The sequence below is a fragment of the Lonchura striata genome, chromosome 2, assembly GCF_046129695.1.
Source record: "Lonchura striata isolate bLonStr1 chromosome 2, bLonStr1.mat, whole genome shotgun sequence".
NCBI classification, from domain to species: Eukaryota; Metazoa; Chordata; class Aves; order Passeriformes; family Estrildidae; genus Lonchura; species Lonchura striata.
The window spans coordinates 66231110-66247334 of record NC_134604.1 but is presented as its reverse complement, the minus strand read 5'-3'; the positions used below and the strand labels follow the sequence as shown (position 1 = coordinate 66247334).

At 33.8% G+C, this 16225-nt stretch overlaps 1 protein-coding gene across 5 annotated transcripts in view; it reads left to right on the top strand.

The window, feature by feature from the left end:
* The window catches only part of NBEA (neurobeachin), a 451486-nt gene that overhangs the window by 262865 nt on the left and 172396 nt on the right, over positions 1 to 16225 (top strand). For all 5 annotated transcript variants that reach the window (XM_021541930.3, XM_021541926.2, XM_021541925.3 and 2 more), the window contains one exon: positions 7663 to 7787. In XM_021541930.3, coding sequence (XP_021397605.2) covers positions 7663 to 7787 — 125 coding nt within the window. The remainder of the gene's footprint in view (positions 1 to 7662; positions 7788 to 16225) is intronic.

Genomic DNA, 16225 nt, shown 5'->3' with positions numbered 1-16225 from the left:
AGTTGAGATTTGGGTAGTTTTTAAATTAATTTCTGTGCAAAAAAGGAGTCAGATAGTAAGAACAAAACATAACTACAAGAAAGAGTTCTTTTACTTCCCAGTGGTCATACCACCGGGTTATCTGGTTTTTGTGCAACCACTGTTCACCTTCCCTTGGCAGAATTGAGTCACCGTGCTTCCTACTAAATGCACTTTGATGTTCTTGGCTGAAAAGCTGAACAGAAGTAGGTAACTGCATTATCAGATGAATCCATTCCAAGTAATCACTACTGGAAGAATATTTAATGCCTGAAGCTCAGATGATAAACTACAATTGAAAAAAATCCCAAACTTAATTCTGTAAATATCTTAGATATCATAAGAAATATCTTAAATAGCCTAAGAACTGTATCTATTAAAGTTAACACTGAAAAACAGCATCTTTATAGCAAAAAAATAGTTGTCCTAAAAGTTTTTATTTTGATTTACTTTATTAAATCGCATTTTGCTTTGTTAAATTAAGAAAAATAAGTTCTTTTCTGAGATGTTTATCTGATTTCTTATGGATTATACCTGTAAAATCACAGAATACTTTCCAGACAGTTTTGAGAAAAAGTATTATTTCATGAGGTCTCTTGTTTTTGTAGTCAGAGCGTCCCCACTTTTATTTTTCTTTTAGCTTGACAGAAGATGTGCTTAACAAGGAAAATAATTTTGCTAGCAGTAGGTAATATGTGTGTAAAAACTGTAGAAGAATTAAGTGGAAATTTCATTTTAAACCCATTTAAATTATAAAATATCATTTTGATTAAATCTTCTTGAAAAAATTATGATGGCATAAATTCTTCTGAAAATATACATTTTTTTCTTTTTCATTTTTCTAAATTATTAAAAGTTTTCAAATATTTTATTTTCATTTTGTATTTCCTAAAAGCAGGAGTGTATGTTAATGTAATGGTGCCTATCTCAGATGCAATGTTCTAACACTTTAGTCAAAACATAAAACAAATTTTTTTTTGCTTAAAATTCAATGATCATTTGCTGGACCAAGTTCTGTGTCAAGTTTAAATTTTGAGATATTTCTACATTTTGAATAAGAACATTATCTTGCACACTTATCATGCAATACATTTTACTTAATTTTAGCCCCCAATAGTAATGTTCCTAGTCTAAGCCATTCTGTCTCTTTTTTGCAGCCAGTTAAGAAATACAGAGATGACCCCCAGTTCATTCCATCTTGGAGTTTATTGTACTGTGGTATCATGGCAGCACTTGTGAAATCTTACTAAGTACCTATTGTACTGAGATGGCATGATATAACAAAATGTGCATTAAAAATTCAAATGTCCTGAACCATTCTTTCAAGGTATTTTCCAAAAGGGAATTTTACCCAGATTTTCCTTTATCTAAAATTATAAAATGGCTTTTGGGGCTTTGAATGTTTTATTTCCTCTTTGTTTGGAGTGGCAATAAACCACATTCTGAAATTAAGACTCCAAACCAGAAATCTGAGTTACACCAGAGTATTGTTTCAACCACTTTCTTTTCCTTTTTTTTTTTTTTCCAAATATAATCTTTTATGTCCTAATTCTAAACTGTAAATTTTATTTCATTTTAGTGTTTCTAATTTTACAATTTATTATCTCTAGAATCTGGTGCAATTGCATTCAGTTGTTACTCATATTTTGTTACTAAAAAGCCCTTTGTGATTCTGGTGAGTCAAACACTGAGAATTTATGTATCTGCTTTGTAAGTTCCTTCAGTTCTTCATTCAATGCCATTGGAGTCACTAAAAGGAACCAAGTATATAACTTCAGGAAATTGTATTGTTTCATTTAGCTGTACTATGTGTAGTGTCCTACTATTGCCCATTAGTACTTGGATAGAGTTGCCAAACTTCTCTCTCATTATTTTAAATTTATATTTTATGTTAATTCCATTCAAGAATTTAAAAAATTCTTCTTATCTTTAGTTTTACTTTGTAGAGATTTGGGTTATTGCCACTTCCATTGTCATTTTTAAGAGGTATGTGGCTTTTCTCATTATTTTTTCCCTATTTATAATGTTAGGCATGGTTAGTCTTATTTCCCTACAGCTGCTGCTTCTTTTTGGTAGAACTTTACTACTATTTAATAATATTGCAGTAATTCCAAATTGAGCAACTCATTCTGCTGAACTAAGCTTTATAAAAAATCTAGGCAATCTGTAAACTGTTAATCCTCATTTCTTTGTGTATTCATTGAGTTTTTTCCTTCAGACTCTATGCAATACACTAAAATCCATAATCCTGGGATTTTACTGACATAGACATTTGTGGTTTAAGTAGTACCATAGCTAAAATTAACATCTCTATTTTCACAGCCTCCCTTTCACATCTACTGACATTATTCTGCTTTCTAACATCTCATCTATCTGAAGATTAATTCAAAATGAGGGATTTCTGTTTTCAGCTTTTCATGTGTCCTCAGTTTTCTCACCAAAATTAAGACACAGAAGTTTCAAGAGTTGGAAATCTTCATAAGAGTGTGCATTAAATACTCCTTTTTTCCAGTGCCTTAGAAGAAAATAAAAGCCCCATAAATCACTTCCTCTTTTCTGAAAAGGGTGTTACCGTTTAAAACAGTTCTTAGAAATTCTTCTCCATAAATTTGGTGGATCTTTCATCATTAGTTATCTTCTGATAGTTTTTCTCTCTTTCATTTCATTCTCTGTTGTCTCAGCTTTGTCCTTCATTATTAATGCAACACCATTAGTAACATGATCATAGGAGAGAAACCGTTGGCAGTTCTCTTTCTGCTTTTCAAAGGTGACTCCTGCTTCTATTCTAATGATCAGTGGTAGTGTTTGCTGTTAGTTTGATTTTCTCTGTGCTCTTTCTCATCCTTATTTCAAAGTCCAAGTGGAAACTCTTCCTCTCTTTTACCATCTTTTCCAATTTTTATGACATTAGGTATTTCTCAGATTCATTATGTCTTTATTCCCTGTATTAATATTCCCAGGTTTTAATATTATTTACAGTTACTGTATCTATTGCAACACCCTTTCTGAACCTTATTTTCTCCTTTGTTATTACAGAAGACTTCTGCTACTTGGATCTTCTGGCAAATAGGTTTACATTTTGGCTTTAACCATTAAAAATATTGCATAAGTAATTCTGTATTTTTTTGTATTTCAAGTTTTCTTTTACTTACCGTTTTTTAAATCACATTAATTTTCTGTTCTTTAGGGGAATTCTTCATGTTTTCCAAATATACTTTTTTTTTCCCCCAAAACAGAAAATTTCTCAAAACACAGTCATAATTCCACACTGTGAAAAGAATAATTTTTCTTTTTCAAAATATGTCACATAAAAGCAACCAGGGCTAATTCTTGAAATTATAGATCATCAATTCCTTGCCTTTTCTAGTATTTTCCCTGTATTACAAAGACTCTGAGATCCTTCCAGTTCTGTGACCCATCTCTTTTTCAAAACAACTTTTCCCCCTCCCCCCATGTCTGCAGGCTTGTTCCTCTTCATTACTATATTCAGACTTAATCTCTTCCATCTGGTAGCCCATCCTTTGGGCTGTAGTCTGAGGATCTTTTATGTGCACAGCTACTCTCCACTGTTCATTTTTGTCACTAGTTGCTGTAGCTGCAGGTGACATGTAGCTAACTGCACCTTCTTCCTGAACAAGGACTGGGTTTCACAGCCATGGAGCTGTTGTCTCAGATGCTGAATGTGCACAGGATGGACAAAAACTTACCATTTAGGACAGCTAGTATTCATAAGTCCAAGGAAAAATCCTTCCCATGCTCTTCATTGCAGCTATGGCCATGGAGATAACAGAAAATCTTTTCAAAAGTTGTCTTTTAAATGTTCAAGAAATGGAGATGTGAAAAGGCAGGGAGGACTTTGCTGTGCAGGCTGACTTGGCGTTCCTCTTAATTGTTTTTCTGGCAAAGCATGCCACAGTTTCTCCTCTGAGAGGATAATTGAGCTAGCTGAAACACTTTACTCTGTCTCAATAATCTTTGTCCCCATATACATGGAAGGTGTGTGTGGTATGACAGTAAAGAATATAATGAAGAATTCCGGGCAGATCTGAGTTCTAGAGCAACCTACATTTGGGGGACTTCAAAGCTGTTTGCTCCAACTTATTGAATTGGCTACACAGGGCATAACATCAGTCTGCCTTTCCATTCCATGCTGGCCAAGAAAAGTGTATTTGAAGTAGGAGAACATACACATCAACCTGTCAAGTAGTACCAGTGGTGACAGTGGCAATGAAGCAAAATTTGTAATCCTCCAGTATGTACTACAATAGGGCTTGTTCCATTAAAACATGTATTTTCTTTGTCTGTATTAACTATATGAAGTAATGCATATCTGAAATTTGGGGTTAAGTTACAACACCATACCATCCTAAATAATTTTTTTCATTGTTAGTAGCCTTGTAGTTATACTAATTTCATGCCAGTTCTCATTATGATGAGAAAGGTTCATATTGGATTATACTATAGTTTGTAGGGAAATTGTCTTTGACAGTTAAACTCATCATGTGGAGTTCTTTGGGTCCTGTGTTTTAGGGTACATTTTAAATAGCTGTTCAGCTGAAGGGATATAGATATATTTCTCTTTTCTTAAAAGTCTTTAGAAATAGCTCATAAATGATGCTATAAACTTTTAGTTTAAAAAAAAAATTCATTACATTGTGCTTAATATGCACTTCTTCATTCAAACAAGCCTGATTCAAAATGTCACTTGACTGGTATAAGATATGGAGGAATGAGAAATTACGTGTAATCTAGTTGGCCATGGAAATAAGGATTGTTAATAATATACATTATAAGGAAAAGTAAAGCCTATTGAAATATTGTCCTTGTCACAAAAAATAAATTGCTAAAATAACTTGATATAGTCAAGTCACTTTAAAAAAATGCATTGTAGCAGAAAGAGTTATGGGTGATTTTCAGACTGCTCTCTTCTAGGACTGACTTGTGCCTGGTACAGCATAAGAAAATATAGTTCTTCCTAATATACAGCCATAATTTAGAACTACCTAACAACTACCTAAATTCCTCAAAAAATCTTAAAGCCTGAGTCATATCCACAGGATTAGAATGTAAGTATTTCAAAATACTGTAATCTATGGGCTAGACTATTTAAGACTGATTCAGTCCATAATACTGGGCGTCTAAAGCAGGTTAGATTCTAAATTTTAGGCTGGAATGGTGCCATAATATTCTACTTAGTAGTATTTTTAATCTAACCTAGAGATGCAGTAATACAACATTTGAGGAAAATCACACATTTTTTTCTGCCTGTTATTCAAGTGATGAAGCTAAATCACTCAAAACTTTCTGTAAGTATAGATCCATCGTCTTTTAAAGTGTCTGCTTTCTTTCTAACAATAGGGTAGGAAAAGTTTCTTGTCTTTTTGTTGATGATATTTCTCAGAATAAAAAATCAATCTTCAATCAACTAGTTAAGATTCAGAAGCCTTTTCTTTAGGATTGAGATACCAACTTCCAGTGCCTGTAAGCATGTGATAAAAATGTGGGATAGACTTCTGTAGAAAACAAGAAACTTCAGTTCTGTTTTTAAAAGTCATCTAGTTTGTGATTAGAAATTATGTTTCTGTTATTTTTTTCTCAAAAATTTTAATTTTGCACCATTATTATGTATTTCAAACTTCAATCCCCTGTGAACTTGTAATGATTTTTTGATTCTGCAAAATAGACTTAATCCTCTGAAAATTTCATTACTTTTTTACTTAACACTTCATTAAAATAGTGGCTTCTGGTTTATGTTAAATTGAGAATATACAATAACCTTCAGACTAATTAATCAAAGTAATGAATTACCAGATTAAACACAGAACATATGAAAAATATAGTTTTTTAGTCTGTGAATATTTCTTAATTTCATGAAGTATTTTATTCTTACATAGACCATTCTTATCAACAGGGGTGGCTTTTTTACTGCTACCAATACACATAACTTCAGAGATCTCCTTTTTTTAGAAGGGTTTCTTTAATATTTTTACTTCTGTCCTATCATGGCTCACTATGAAATGGAATTTTAAAGGGAAGGTTTCATGCCTTTCAAAAAACCATTGAAGTTCTCTCCTCGCTGCTTGTAAATAAGTAAAATGCCCATTCTGCAAGGCAGACATACAAGTGGGACCTTCATGCAGACTCAAGAAGCATATTGTGAAAATGCCATTCAGAATGCAAAAAACAGCAGCATTGACTAAAAATTACAGTATGCTGCTTCTGAAAATTTGTTAGTGGTAGAAGGTAGGATGCTAGATCCACTCCCCATGGTGCCCTGCTCTCCAGAACTGATCCAGGTCTCATGACAGCAGTTAGTAAAGTTGGACAATAACTAATGATAGCATTAAAAAAAGTGCTTAAGTGAACTGTAAAGAATGTAAACGTCTGTTGTACATTAGCATATTTCTACTTTTCCTCTGGAAATGGCTACCAGAACATTGCTGCTCAAAATGAAAACAGTGGCTGAAGAAATAACTAGAAAAATCCAGCAAAGACATATACCATACTCATGAGTTGTAAAATATTTTCTCTCTTTTTTTTCTTTTTTTTCTTTGTGTTTTGATCATAAACATCCAGGGCATTACAGATAGATTGAAAATGACTGGTTTAAAGCAGTGGTTCCCTAGTTAGGGTCCACAAGGTCATGGCCTGCAGAATAATTTTAAATGTATAGTGTGTTCAATTATGACTTTGATGATAAGGATGCATCCACAAACATTTTGCATTCTTCCAGTGATCCAAAAAGCTTTTAAAATGTTGGCTTAGAATGCAGCTTTTCCCAAATAGCTTATAAAAAAAGATGTGGGAGATTTGTGTTGATAAGGTCAAGAAGTTGTCTGAAAGTGGAGCTGGTCAGTTCTTTAGAACCAAAGTTGAATACCAGATGATTATATATGTGTGCTTTTTGGCTTTAATATAGATTAACAATGGCTTATATAATTCTACAGGAGTTTAATATTCTTTTGAATGTAAAAAGGCAGTGCTACACTAAGATGGCCATGGTTGTTAATGGCTTGTATTAGCTGGGAGCTATAAAGTCATCCTAGTACTCTGTTAGTGCTGGAATAATAATTTACCAAGACAATTACCACATGGTGAAACTTTTTTGCTGCTCTAATTCAGTGTTATTAATAATGAATAAAATTGCAATTTTCTCAGGTTGCTAGGGGCAGTGGGGAATTATTTCAATGAATATTTCAGCACATTAGTTTAATCATAGTTCCACAAAATTCAAGTGGGCAATATTTTATACTTTAAAGTTCGGTCTGCTAAGGGACCATAGTCATTAAATTGCAAACTATTTGCACTGAGGTCCATTCTGTGATTTACAAGCCTTGTTAAAAACACTGTAAAAGAAAGCAAGCTGTGCCATTAATACTTGTAATTTGATGCTGCATTTGTTAATGGGTTCAGTGTGATTAATGTTTTTAGCAGCAGGCAGAACACTTTGAGACAGGCGGTGCTGGGGTTTATAATACATAAATGCACATAAAGAAATGCTAGAATATTGTAATTTTTAGTAATACATGTTTTTACAAGATTGTATTCCAGAAACGGGAAAGCAGCAGTGAAATTATACTATAATGTATGTAAATACAGTTCAAGCTGTGGTAGGTGCTGATGTGTGTGTTCTTTATTTTCCAGCCAACTGCATGACTTCTGGCGCTTGGATTACTGGGAAGATGATTTGCGCCGACGGAGGAGATTCGTTCGCAATGCTTTTGGGTCTACTCACGCTGATGCTCTCCTAAAAGCTGCTGTGGAATATGGTCAGTATTAACTCAGCTTAAAAATACTGCTCATGATGCTTTCTTGATGTCCATGAATGCCTCAGAATCACGTCCCTTCTTTCTCAAGGACAGTGCTGGGAATTCCTAGGACAACATAGCCTTAGAAAAGGAATTATTTCAATTCTTACACTTTAATGAACCAGAAGACTTGAGCTTTTGAGCTGTTAAATTCCTTGATCCCCAAAGAATACACATTATACTTCTCTAGCATTCCCAGACACTAATTTTGAGACTCTGGTAAAAGCAACTGAACTTGTCTCTCTGGAGTGACTGAATGAAATAGGTCATCAAACTAATGTGTCATAGTAGTTCCATTGGAGACATTTTGTGAATGGGGAATTTAAAAATATCAGAAATTTTATCTTGCCATGCAGATTTCAGCCAGAAGTATTTTTTCTGCAAATCGTGAAATGCATTAGAACTTGTTAACAATAATAATTTTTAAGGCTAACTGGTGATTCAATAGTAAATTGAATACATAGAAGCTTCAGTTTTAGAAATGGAAGAATTAGATAATGTTTTCTTTTCATGGAGATGTAGCTGGAGTATAAAAGGGGAATGAGGACACACAAATTCCTCTCTAACATGTAAAAGTTTCATATGTTTGTGACTTCTGTACAGCAGACTGAACCTGAATGCTCAAAAAAATCTAAAGTGAATTTATTTCTTGGGTTTAAGCTGGGATACCTCTCTAGCATATCAAAGACAAGAGTTTTTTTAAAGAGTATTTAGATGGCTTTCTGTTGGGTTTATTTTTGTTTGTTTTAGTGCTGAAAAGAAAATACTATAATTCTTTAGCATTTAGGAGTAAAAAAATGAAGCAATCATTCACAAAGCAAATTGAACCTTTCATCTGATGTTTAGCCAAAGGCTAAGGTTGCCAAAAGTTCTGAATATGATAGATATAAAGCTAACTCTATATATGACCTACACTTTTCACCAACTTTGCGGTTGTATGAGGCAAATACCTGGGATCCAAACAAGGTTAGGTATGTGAGTTAATATCTATGTGTGTAGTTATATTAGCAAGTGTAACTTAAACCTTGCTTAAAGGTGAAGAGTATCATGTGCAGGACTTCAAGTCATAAACTTTCCTTAAGTTGGATTAAAGAATATATTTCCCCAATTTGTGTATGGTATTTCGTATTTGAACAAAGGGTTATTTTCTCCATGTTCTTCCAAAACATCATGATAGAGATTTTATGAGAGTTGCATACAAAACTGTGCTAATTGCTCTGTTGCTTTTGAAAGGCAAATAATCACTAAAACCATGGACTTTATATGTGTATAACACCTGTTAGTACATTCACCATACAGGAAAATTAAAACTCAGGTTTATACACAGATGGTGCACATCAAATTCAGGGGTTACACAAAAATTAACAATAGACTGATTTTTTCAGAATTTAAAAAATAGTTCTATCTTTTCATATATGTATTAAAATTAACACAGAATTTTAAACCAGCATGCATTAATGTATCCATGGATTCTGTCTAGATGTATTTACTTTTCAGAGGCTTAAGCCTTTGGATTTTGATACTGAAACTTTTAGCTGACCTTTCTCTGTAAGAAAACATCCTTAACACTGATGTTATTTTTATGCCTTTTGGTGTTACTAATGAGTTGAATAATTTATGAGGTTGTCATGTGAAAAGGATTTGGTGCAGTTTGATGTACTTCTAGCCTCTGGTGTTGGAATGTGATTAATAAAGAGCTAAAGGCAGATTTTTTTTTTTTTTTCCCAGAGGGCTTAACTTTCATTGTAGTTGGTTTTTTTATTGGCTTTGTTTTGATAATTTTGTTTGGAACAGTGTGATAGTAAAATGTCCCTAGCTTCCAAAACTGAACATGACATCACACTATGGAAAGAATTTAAAGCATTAAAAAAAAAAAATCAGACTGCATAATTTTCCAATCGCAGATTTTATTTCCTGACCTCAGATACTTCACTTGTGAGAAATAAAGTATTAATCAAAGGAAAATTTGTTGGGACTTTCTTTCAATTTTTCATCTTGACTGATAGGTCTAGTACAAGTAAAGCTGTCTTGAGCAGCAGTGAAATAGTGGAAACATCTCACAAGTTTTTGTTATCTACATTGACTGTCCATTATCATTTAGGATTCTGTGCATAAATATTGCAATGGAGGAACGTTTAGTCAAAGCCTAAGTCAGCAAGCTCCTCGGTGTCTGCAATCAAAGGCATCAACTTAAATAGGTCTGATCAGGCATCACAGAAGAGGGCAGCCAGCTTCAGCTAAGCAAAAATCACAGAGCAAAAATGACAAAATTAATCAGTCATTTCTTTGGCAGTAAATAATACGATATGCTGAGGATTGCAGATGAGAGAATTATCAGATTCCTTGGAGATGTGCCTGCTTAACACCTGATTTATCTGCGCTTGTGCAGCCATCAAGATATGACCTTGATAGATAAAAAAGTGCTTTAAAGCTACTGTAGTATTAAATCATATTTGATGTTGGATGCATGGATGCTGTAATTATATTATATTTGCAGTCATTAAGGAAGGAGTCTTGGAAATTAAAACAATGTCTATGATCTATATGTTTGTTTTAGAGAAGCAAAACAAATGTCAAATTCTACCTTGAAGGCCCAAAAAGAGAAGTGCTAATTTTAAATGATAGTGACTTCTTCCTGTAAGAAACATTCAATGTTGAAATAATAATTGGGAAATAATATTTTCTCCAAAAATTTCTGTAACAATTAAGTTTTTTATTTAACTATAGTCTGTTAGTCAGCTCCTGTATGCATGTTTGGATTTCCCTTTTTTATAAAATATAATAGATAATCATATGTGTATGTGTGTGTGCGTATGTATACATATGAATATATATTCAAAGTACTTGACAAGTAAAAAACATTGCAATGAGAAATTAAAATATATTTCTATGCTTATATAAAACAGTGTGAAAAATTATAGCAGATTCCTATGGCTGTATACTTAGCTATCCCTTGAAACTGCATCTCAGTCATAGCAGCATTTACAGGGGGTTGACTAGAGAATTTTTCTTTTTGGATTAGTCTTCTCCATTTCTAAGATTTTAATATTAGGCATTAGATTTGTTTGTAATCTGTTAAAATTACTTTCATACGCAGATTGAAAATACAAGCATATTAGTTCAGCATTGTATCTGCTGTGCCTGTTTAAGTTAAATTATTACTTGAATCAAAATATAGATTAATTTCTCTCTTTTGTATAGCTGAAGGGTGCTACTTACTGCAGTATAAAAATGGCGAGCTAAAATGGAATTTGAAGTACCTGGAACTTTTAGTAGAGTTTTAATTTTATAATGTCAATAACTTAATTCTTATTCTAAGTTCAGATGGAATTTCAATGTAAATAAGTAAATTGTAACTGAAAAAAAATAAAGAAAAAAGATTATGTAAATGATAATACACCCTGCTTCTCTTCCCCAAATTTTACTATGATGGATTAGTGAAATATGCGGATGTGGCCCAATTCACAGAGATTCTGTATATGTGGTGAAAGAACTGCCTCTTCTAGTTAATCAATTTAGCAGTTTACAGTCATTGGAGATTAGCATAGAGGAGACACTACTGTACCATCCTGCCAGTGAGATAGAATACTGGTCCACAAAGGTCAACAGTTCCTTTAGTAAGATTTGGTCCATCAGCCTTTAAAGATCATGGTCCACAAACAATTTATACATAGAGAGAGTACAAGAAAGGCTACATTTTCTAATCTACACTGAAGTAAGTGAGAATGAACTCGGTGCCACATTCTAAACATACATGTGTAAGCAGGTCAAATACATCTAGGGTATGTGCTCAAGAATATTTAGCCTGTTAATCTAATTAATGTGACAAATCCTAAATGCTTAGAATGAAAAAGAAAATTAAAAAAATGCCTTCATAATGTAATGCGTTCAGATTTTGAAATAAAGCCACAGATATATGTGCAGTAGAGCTACATGTGGCTTTTGAATTTGTATATGTGTTTGAGTAGCTAATTAGCAACCTTATTTCAAGGGCAGTTCTAGCTGAAACAGACTCTGGCTCCTTCTGGGACTTGTCGTTAGTGCTCTAAGTTTCACCAAATACTATGTTTACTCATCACTAGAAATACATTTTTATTACACAAACACAAAAAGCATCAAGTTTGGCAATCTGGAATGCTGAAATCTGAAATCTATTTTCATGATAGTAGATTAATTTTGATGGACCTTCAAAGAATGGGAGGAAGGATTCCTTTAGGCTGCTGAAGGATCAGATTATTTAGCAAGCTAGAGCTACCTTAGAAGAAAGGCTGTGTGTGTTCCTGCTGTGAAAATGAGGGTCTGAAGTCCATGGGAACTCAACCAAGGGACTGTCTTCAGAATGAGGCATCTGGCTGTCTTAGAGACCGTAAAGGAAGATCCAATTTTTTCAGGGTCCTTAATGTTAGAGAAATACCCGAAGATGAAATTTCAGAAAGGCTAGATTTAGAGCAGCTCCATGGTGCTGAAAAGTCCAAAGGGGTTGATTTCCACAGCTCCTGAGTTCCATCTCATGAGCTGCTGGGATCTCTACCTTCTGCAGGCAGTGTTAGAGCAAGGTAGAGGGAAGAGTGTCCAGAGAAACTGACAAGAAGCTATGGACAAAATGCTGTTCTAGAAAGCTAAGCTACTCTTCTAGAAACTTACCTGACATTTTCAAGCAATAAGACATACAAAGAAATCAGAATGTCTCATGCACTGGAAATGCTCAATTTCATAATCTTTGTTCAGATGTTTTGCTGTAAAATCAAGTGCCCTATTCTAGGAAGTTGGAATGTCCATCTAAAAGCTAGTCCTTCATTTCCATTCTGCATTTCAGATTCTACACTTGGATGTATTAGATTGTTGATAATGAGGACATTGCTAAAAATGTAAAGGTGTCTTTTGTTGGTGAAAATACTACCATTTTTTACAATAAATTCAAGACTGTCGAAGTTACTGCATAAATCATATATATATCTAAAAGGGTTATATTACCTTTTCTCAACTTCATAAAGTTCTCAGACTTTATTATTCTTTACCTTACCACTTTTCTATACATATTGAAAATGTCTAGTGTATTTCCAGAACAGTTTCAAGAACACTGGTTTCAGAACCAACCATAAGAAAACCTGTATTTTTTCAGTAGCTGGTTCAAAAATGAAGGCAAGTTGAAGTCAACTGATTGTGCATCAGTACTTATCAGAGTTTTGCTAGCAGCCCAACTATTTGCATAAAACCCAGTTATTTTCCTAGGTGTATCAGCAGTGAGAGCATTACATATGTACCATGTAAGAGATTAAAGGTCAAATTATGCTTTGTCTATGATATATTGCTTTCTTGTACTATAGCTCTATGAAGAAATTTTTTTGTCAGTTTTGTTGAGCTTTATAGATCCTTTTGCTGGGTTTTTTTTCACATTTTCTTCTAAACTAATCTAGACATCTGTTGGTTGCCAGTAACAGGACAAAAGGCAACAGGAACAAACTATTTTTTACTGTCATGATGGTCAAACAATGGACAGGTTGTCCAGAGAAATTATGTGGTCTCCATCCTTGGAAATACTGGAAACCAAAAAGTATTTATACAGAACTATGTGGCCCCCTTGAGTCTTCCCTCCTCAAGAGAAACAGAGAGTATCTACAGAATATCTGGATCAATCTAGTAGTAAAAGTAAATATAAAAAAATATATATGTCTGTCTTGTACTGAGGAGACCAGAACTGGATGCAGAAATCCAGGTGTGACCTCACCAAGGATAAGCAGAGGAGAAGGATTACCTTCCCCAACCTACTGGCAATATTTTGCCTATTGCAGCCCAGGATAACATTTCCCATTGCTGCAAGGACACATTGATGGCTCACGTTCAATCTGGTGTCCCTCAGCACCCTCAGCTCCATTTTGCAGAGCTGCTTTCCAGCTGTGTGACTCCCAGCAGGTACTGGAGCCTGGGCTTGTTCCTCCCCTGATGCAGGACTTAGCACTTCTTGTTGAACTTCATGAGTTTCCTGTCATCCAATTTCACCAGCCTGCTGAGGCCGCTCTGGCATGCCACTCACTCCTCCCAGTTTCTTATCATGTGCAAAATTGCTGAGGGAACTCTGTGCCTCATCATTAATGAAGATGTGAACAGGTATAAAATGCTTCTAATATCAATTTGCTAATGTTCAGTATAACAGTTATTATTGCTGAAATTGAGTTTCTTGTAACTGCATAAGTCAAGACAATATTTTTATTATCTTTTTTCTTCCCCTCAGTTAATGCACTATCCTAGAAATCAGTCACACTCCTACAATTTCATAAAATATGTAGTTCTGGGGAAATACAGGGTGACCCTTATCTAAGATAATTCCCCAAACTGATATTTATTTAAGTAATACCTTAAGTAAGAATACATTAGAGCAAATTAATAACAAAAGCCCTTTTCTAAAAAGAAACTTTGTTCCTTCACCCCATTCCTGCACACAATTTTAGTCTGTAGTAAAGACAAGAAGACCATTAATTGTGAGCAGTTTTAAGAAATAGAATTGACTTTGTGGGAAGTAAAACACATATACTTGATGTTCAGTGGTGAGCATTTTAAGAATGTGTATACAGTCATTAAATTAACCCATAACAGTTCTTCCGTGTGCCAAGTCCTAAATGGGATCATGCTGCCATGTGAAACAAGCATGTAAACATTTCTGCTTCAGTTGAAGCACCTAAAATAATACTTCTCCTGTTACAAAACTTCCTTTCAGCACATAAACTAACTTCTACATTGATTGTGAAATCTCTAGTGTACTCTGTATGAATTTATATCTGAATTGTGAGCCTAAAGGAGTCACAAAAATCTTTTTTTTTTTAAGCACAGCAATTTAAGATTTTCATCTCTTCCCTTATAATTGTAGCCCAACAGTGCCATCCACTGCTTCACTAAATAAACTTCCAAATATTTCATCCTCACAGGATTTTAGGGAAAATATTACATGATAGTTTTTCTCTCTTAATATTTTATATGATAATTGCAAGATACAGTTTTGTCTAAAGAAATTTTAGGAAAAAGCTTACATCAGGTACTAAATAAAGGATCTGCAAAACAAAACCTAAGTAGTAAGAATAATTAAATCTAAAATACCAGATTTAACTTGGTCTTCTTTATAACATTTCCCACCCTACTCCCCCAATTACAAATATGTTCTCATTAAATATATTACATAAATATGTCTACCATTATGGTGATCCTTTTTCCTTAAAACCCACAGTAATGTAATGAAAGGTACCTTCAAGATGTAAATGGTAATGGAATTTGCTTAGGTGGAGTATTGAACACTGCTTTGTTGAATTTTACTGAGCACCCACTGAGCTTCTGCTCCCTTGCTAGGTCATAGAAATGAGTTGCAAATGCATCCAATCAGTACTTGCAGTCTCTAAATATCTTCTGCCTGTTGTATGTTATTTCTAGCATATTCATAGGAATTTTTATGGCAACTTTACTATAAGTTGTAAGTACAGATTCATTAAACAGTCTTTTTTTTTTGTAATTATTTCCTTAACACTTGAATGTTAGAAGCTCTCTTTTGACTCTAATTCAGGTTTTTCACAGAACTAAATAGGATATGAAAACTTTTCCCTCTAGAGTTTGGAACCCAACTCTGTGTTGGGTTCCAAATGCCTTTCCTCTGAGATTTTTAGGTTAACCAGCATGACCTGGGTTTTAGCTGCTGTTATTGGTCTGAGCTAATAGATTTTACTGCAGAACTTGCTGGCTTTTTACCAGCAGTTAACATAACTACCTCTTTCTTCATCTGAAAGTATATTACTCCAGAATGTTCTTGAAGCCATGAAATTGGCCTGCAAAACCATTCCTAAGATCTAAAAATTGGAACTGTTGTCATACTTGGAATTCTAGCTGCATTTTTCTCCCTTCCACGGTTAAATTTACATGTACAAAGAATACACAAGATCTGTCTGTACTGCCAAATGAAAATAGATTATTTACCAAACCCAGTAAATTGCTATGATGAGAAATGTTTTAAAACTCATGTGAACATTGTATTTGTTCTATTTATTCATTTCGATATCTATTTGACAAAGAAATAGGAATTCTTGACCCATGAATATTCAGTGAATCTCATAGAAACATTTCAGAAGAACATTCTGTCAGTGGAAGTCTAATAATAGTCCTTCAGAGTCCTTCAAAGCTGGGTGGATATAAGTTTTAACATGCACTTTTCTAATTTCCATTATTTTCTAATTTCTATTTTCCTATTTTCTGTGCTTTAAAACACTGTATTAAGGAGTTAGTAACAGCACTTTAAAAATCTCCTTTGGCAATAGTTGAAACCACAAAATACTCCTTTCCTAAATTTCTTCACTCTTCTGATTCATAATATCTTCACTGCAGGATTCCATTCTCCACTTTGTATGTAAGTGGAAATATAT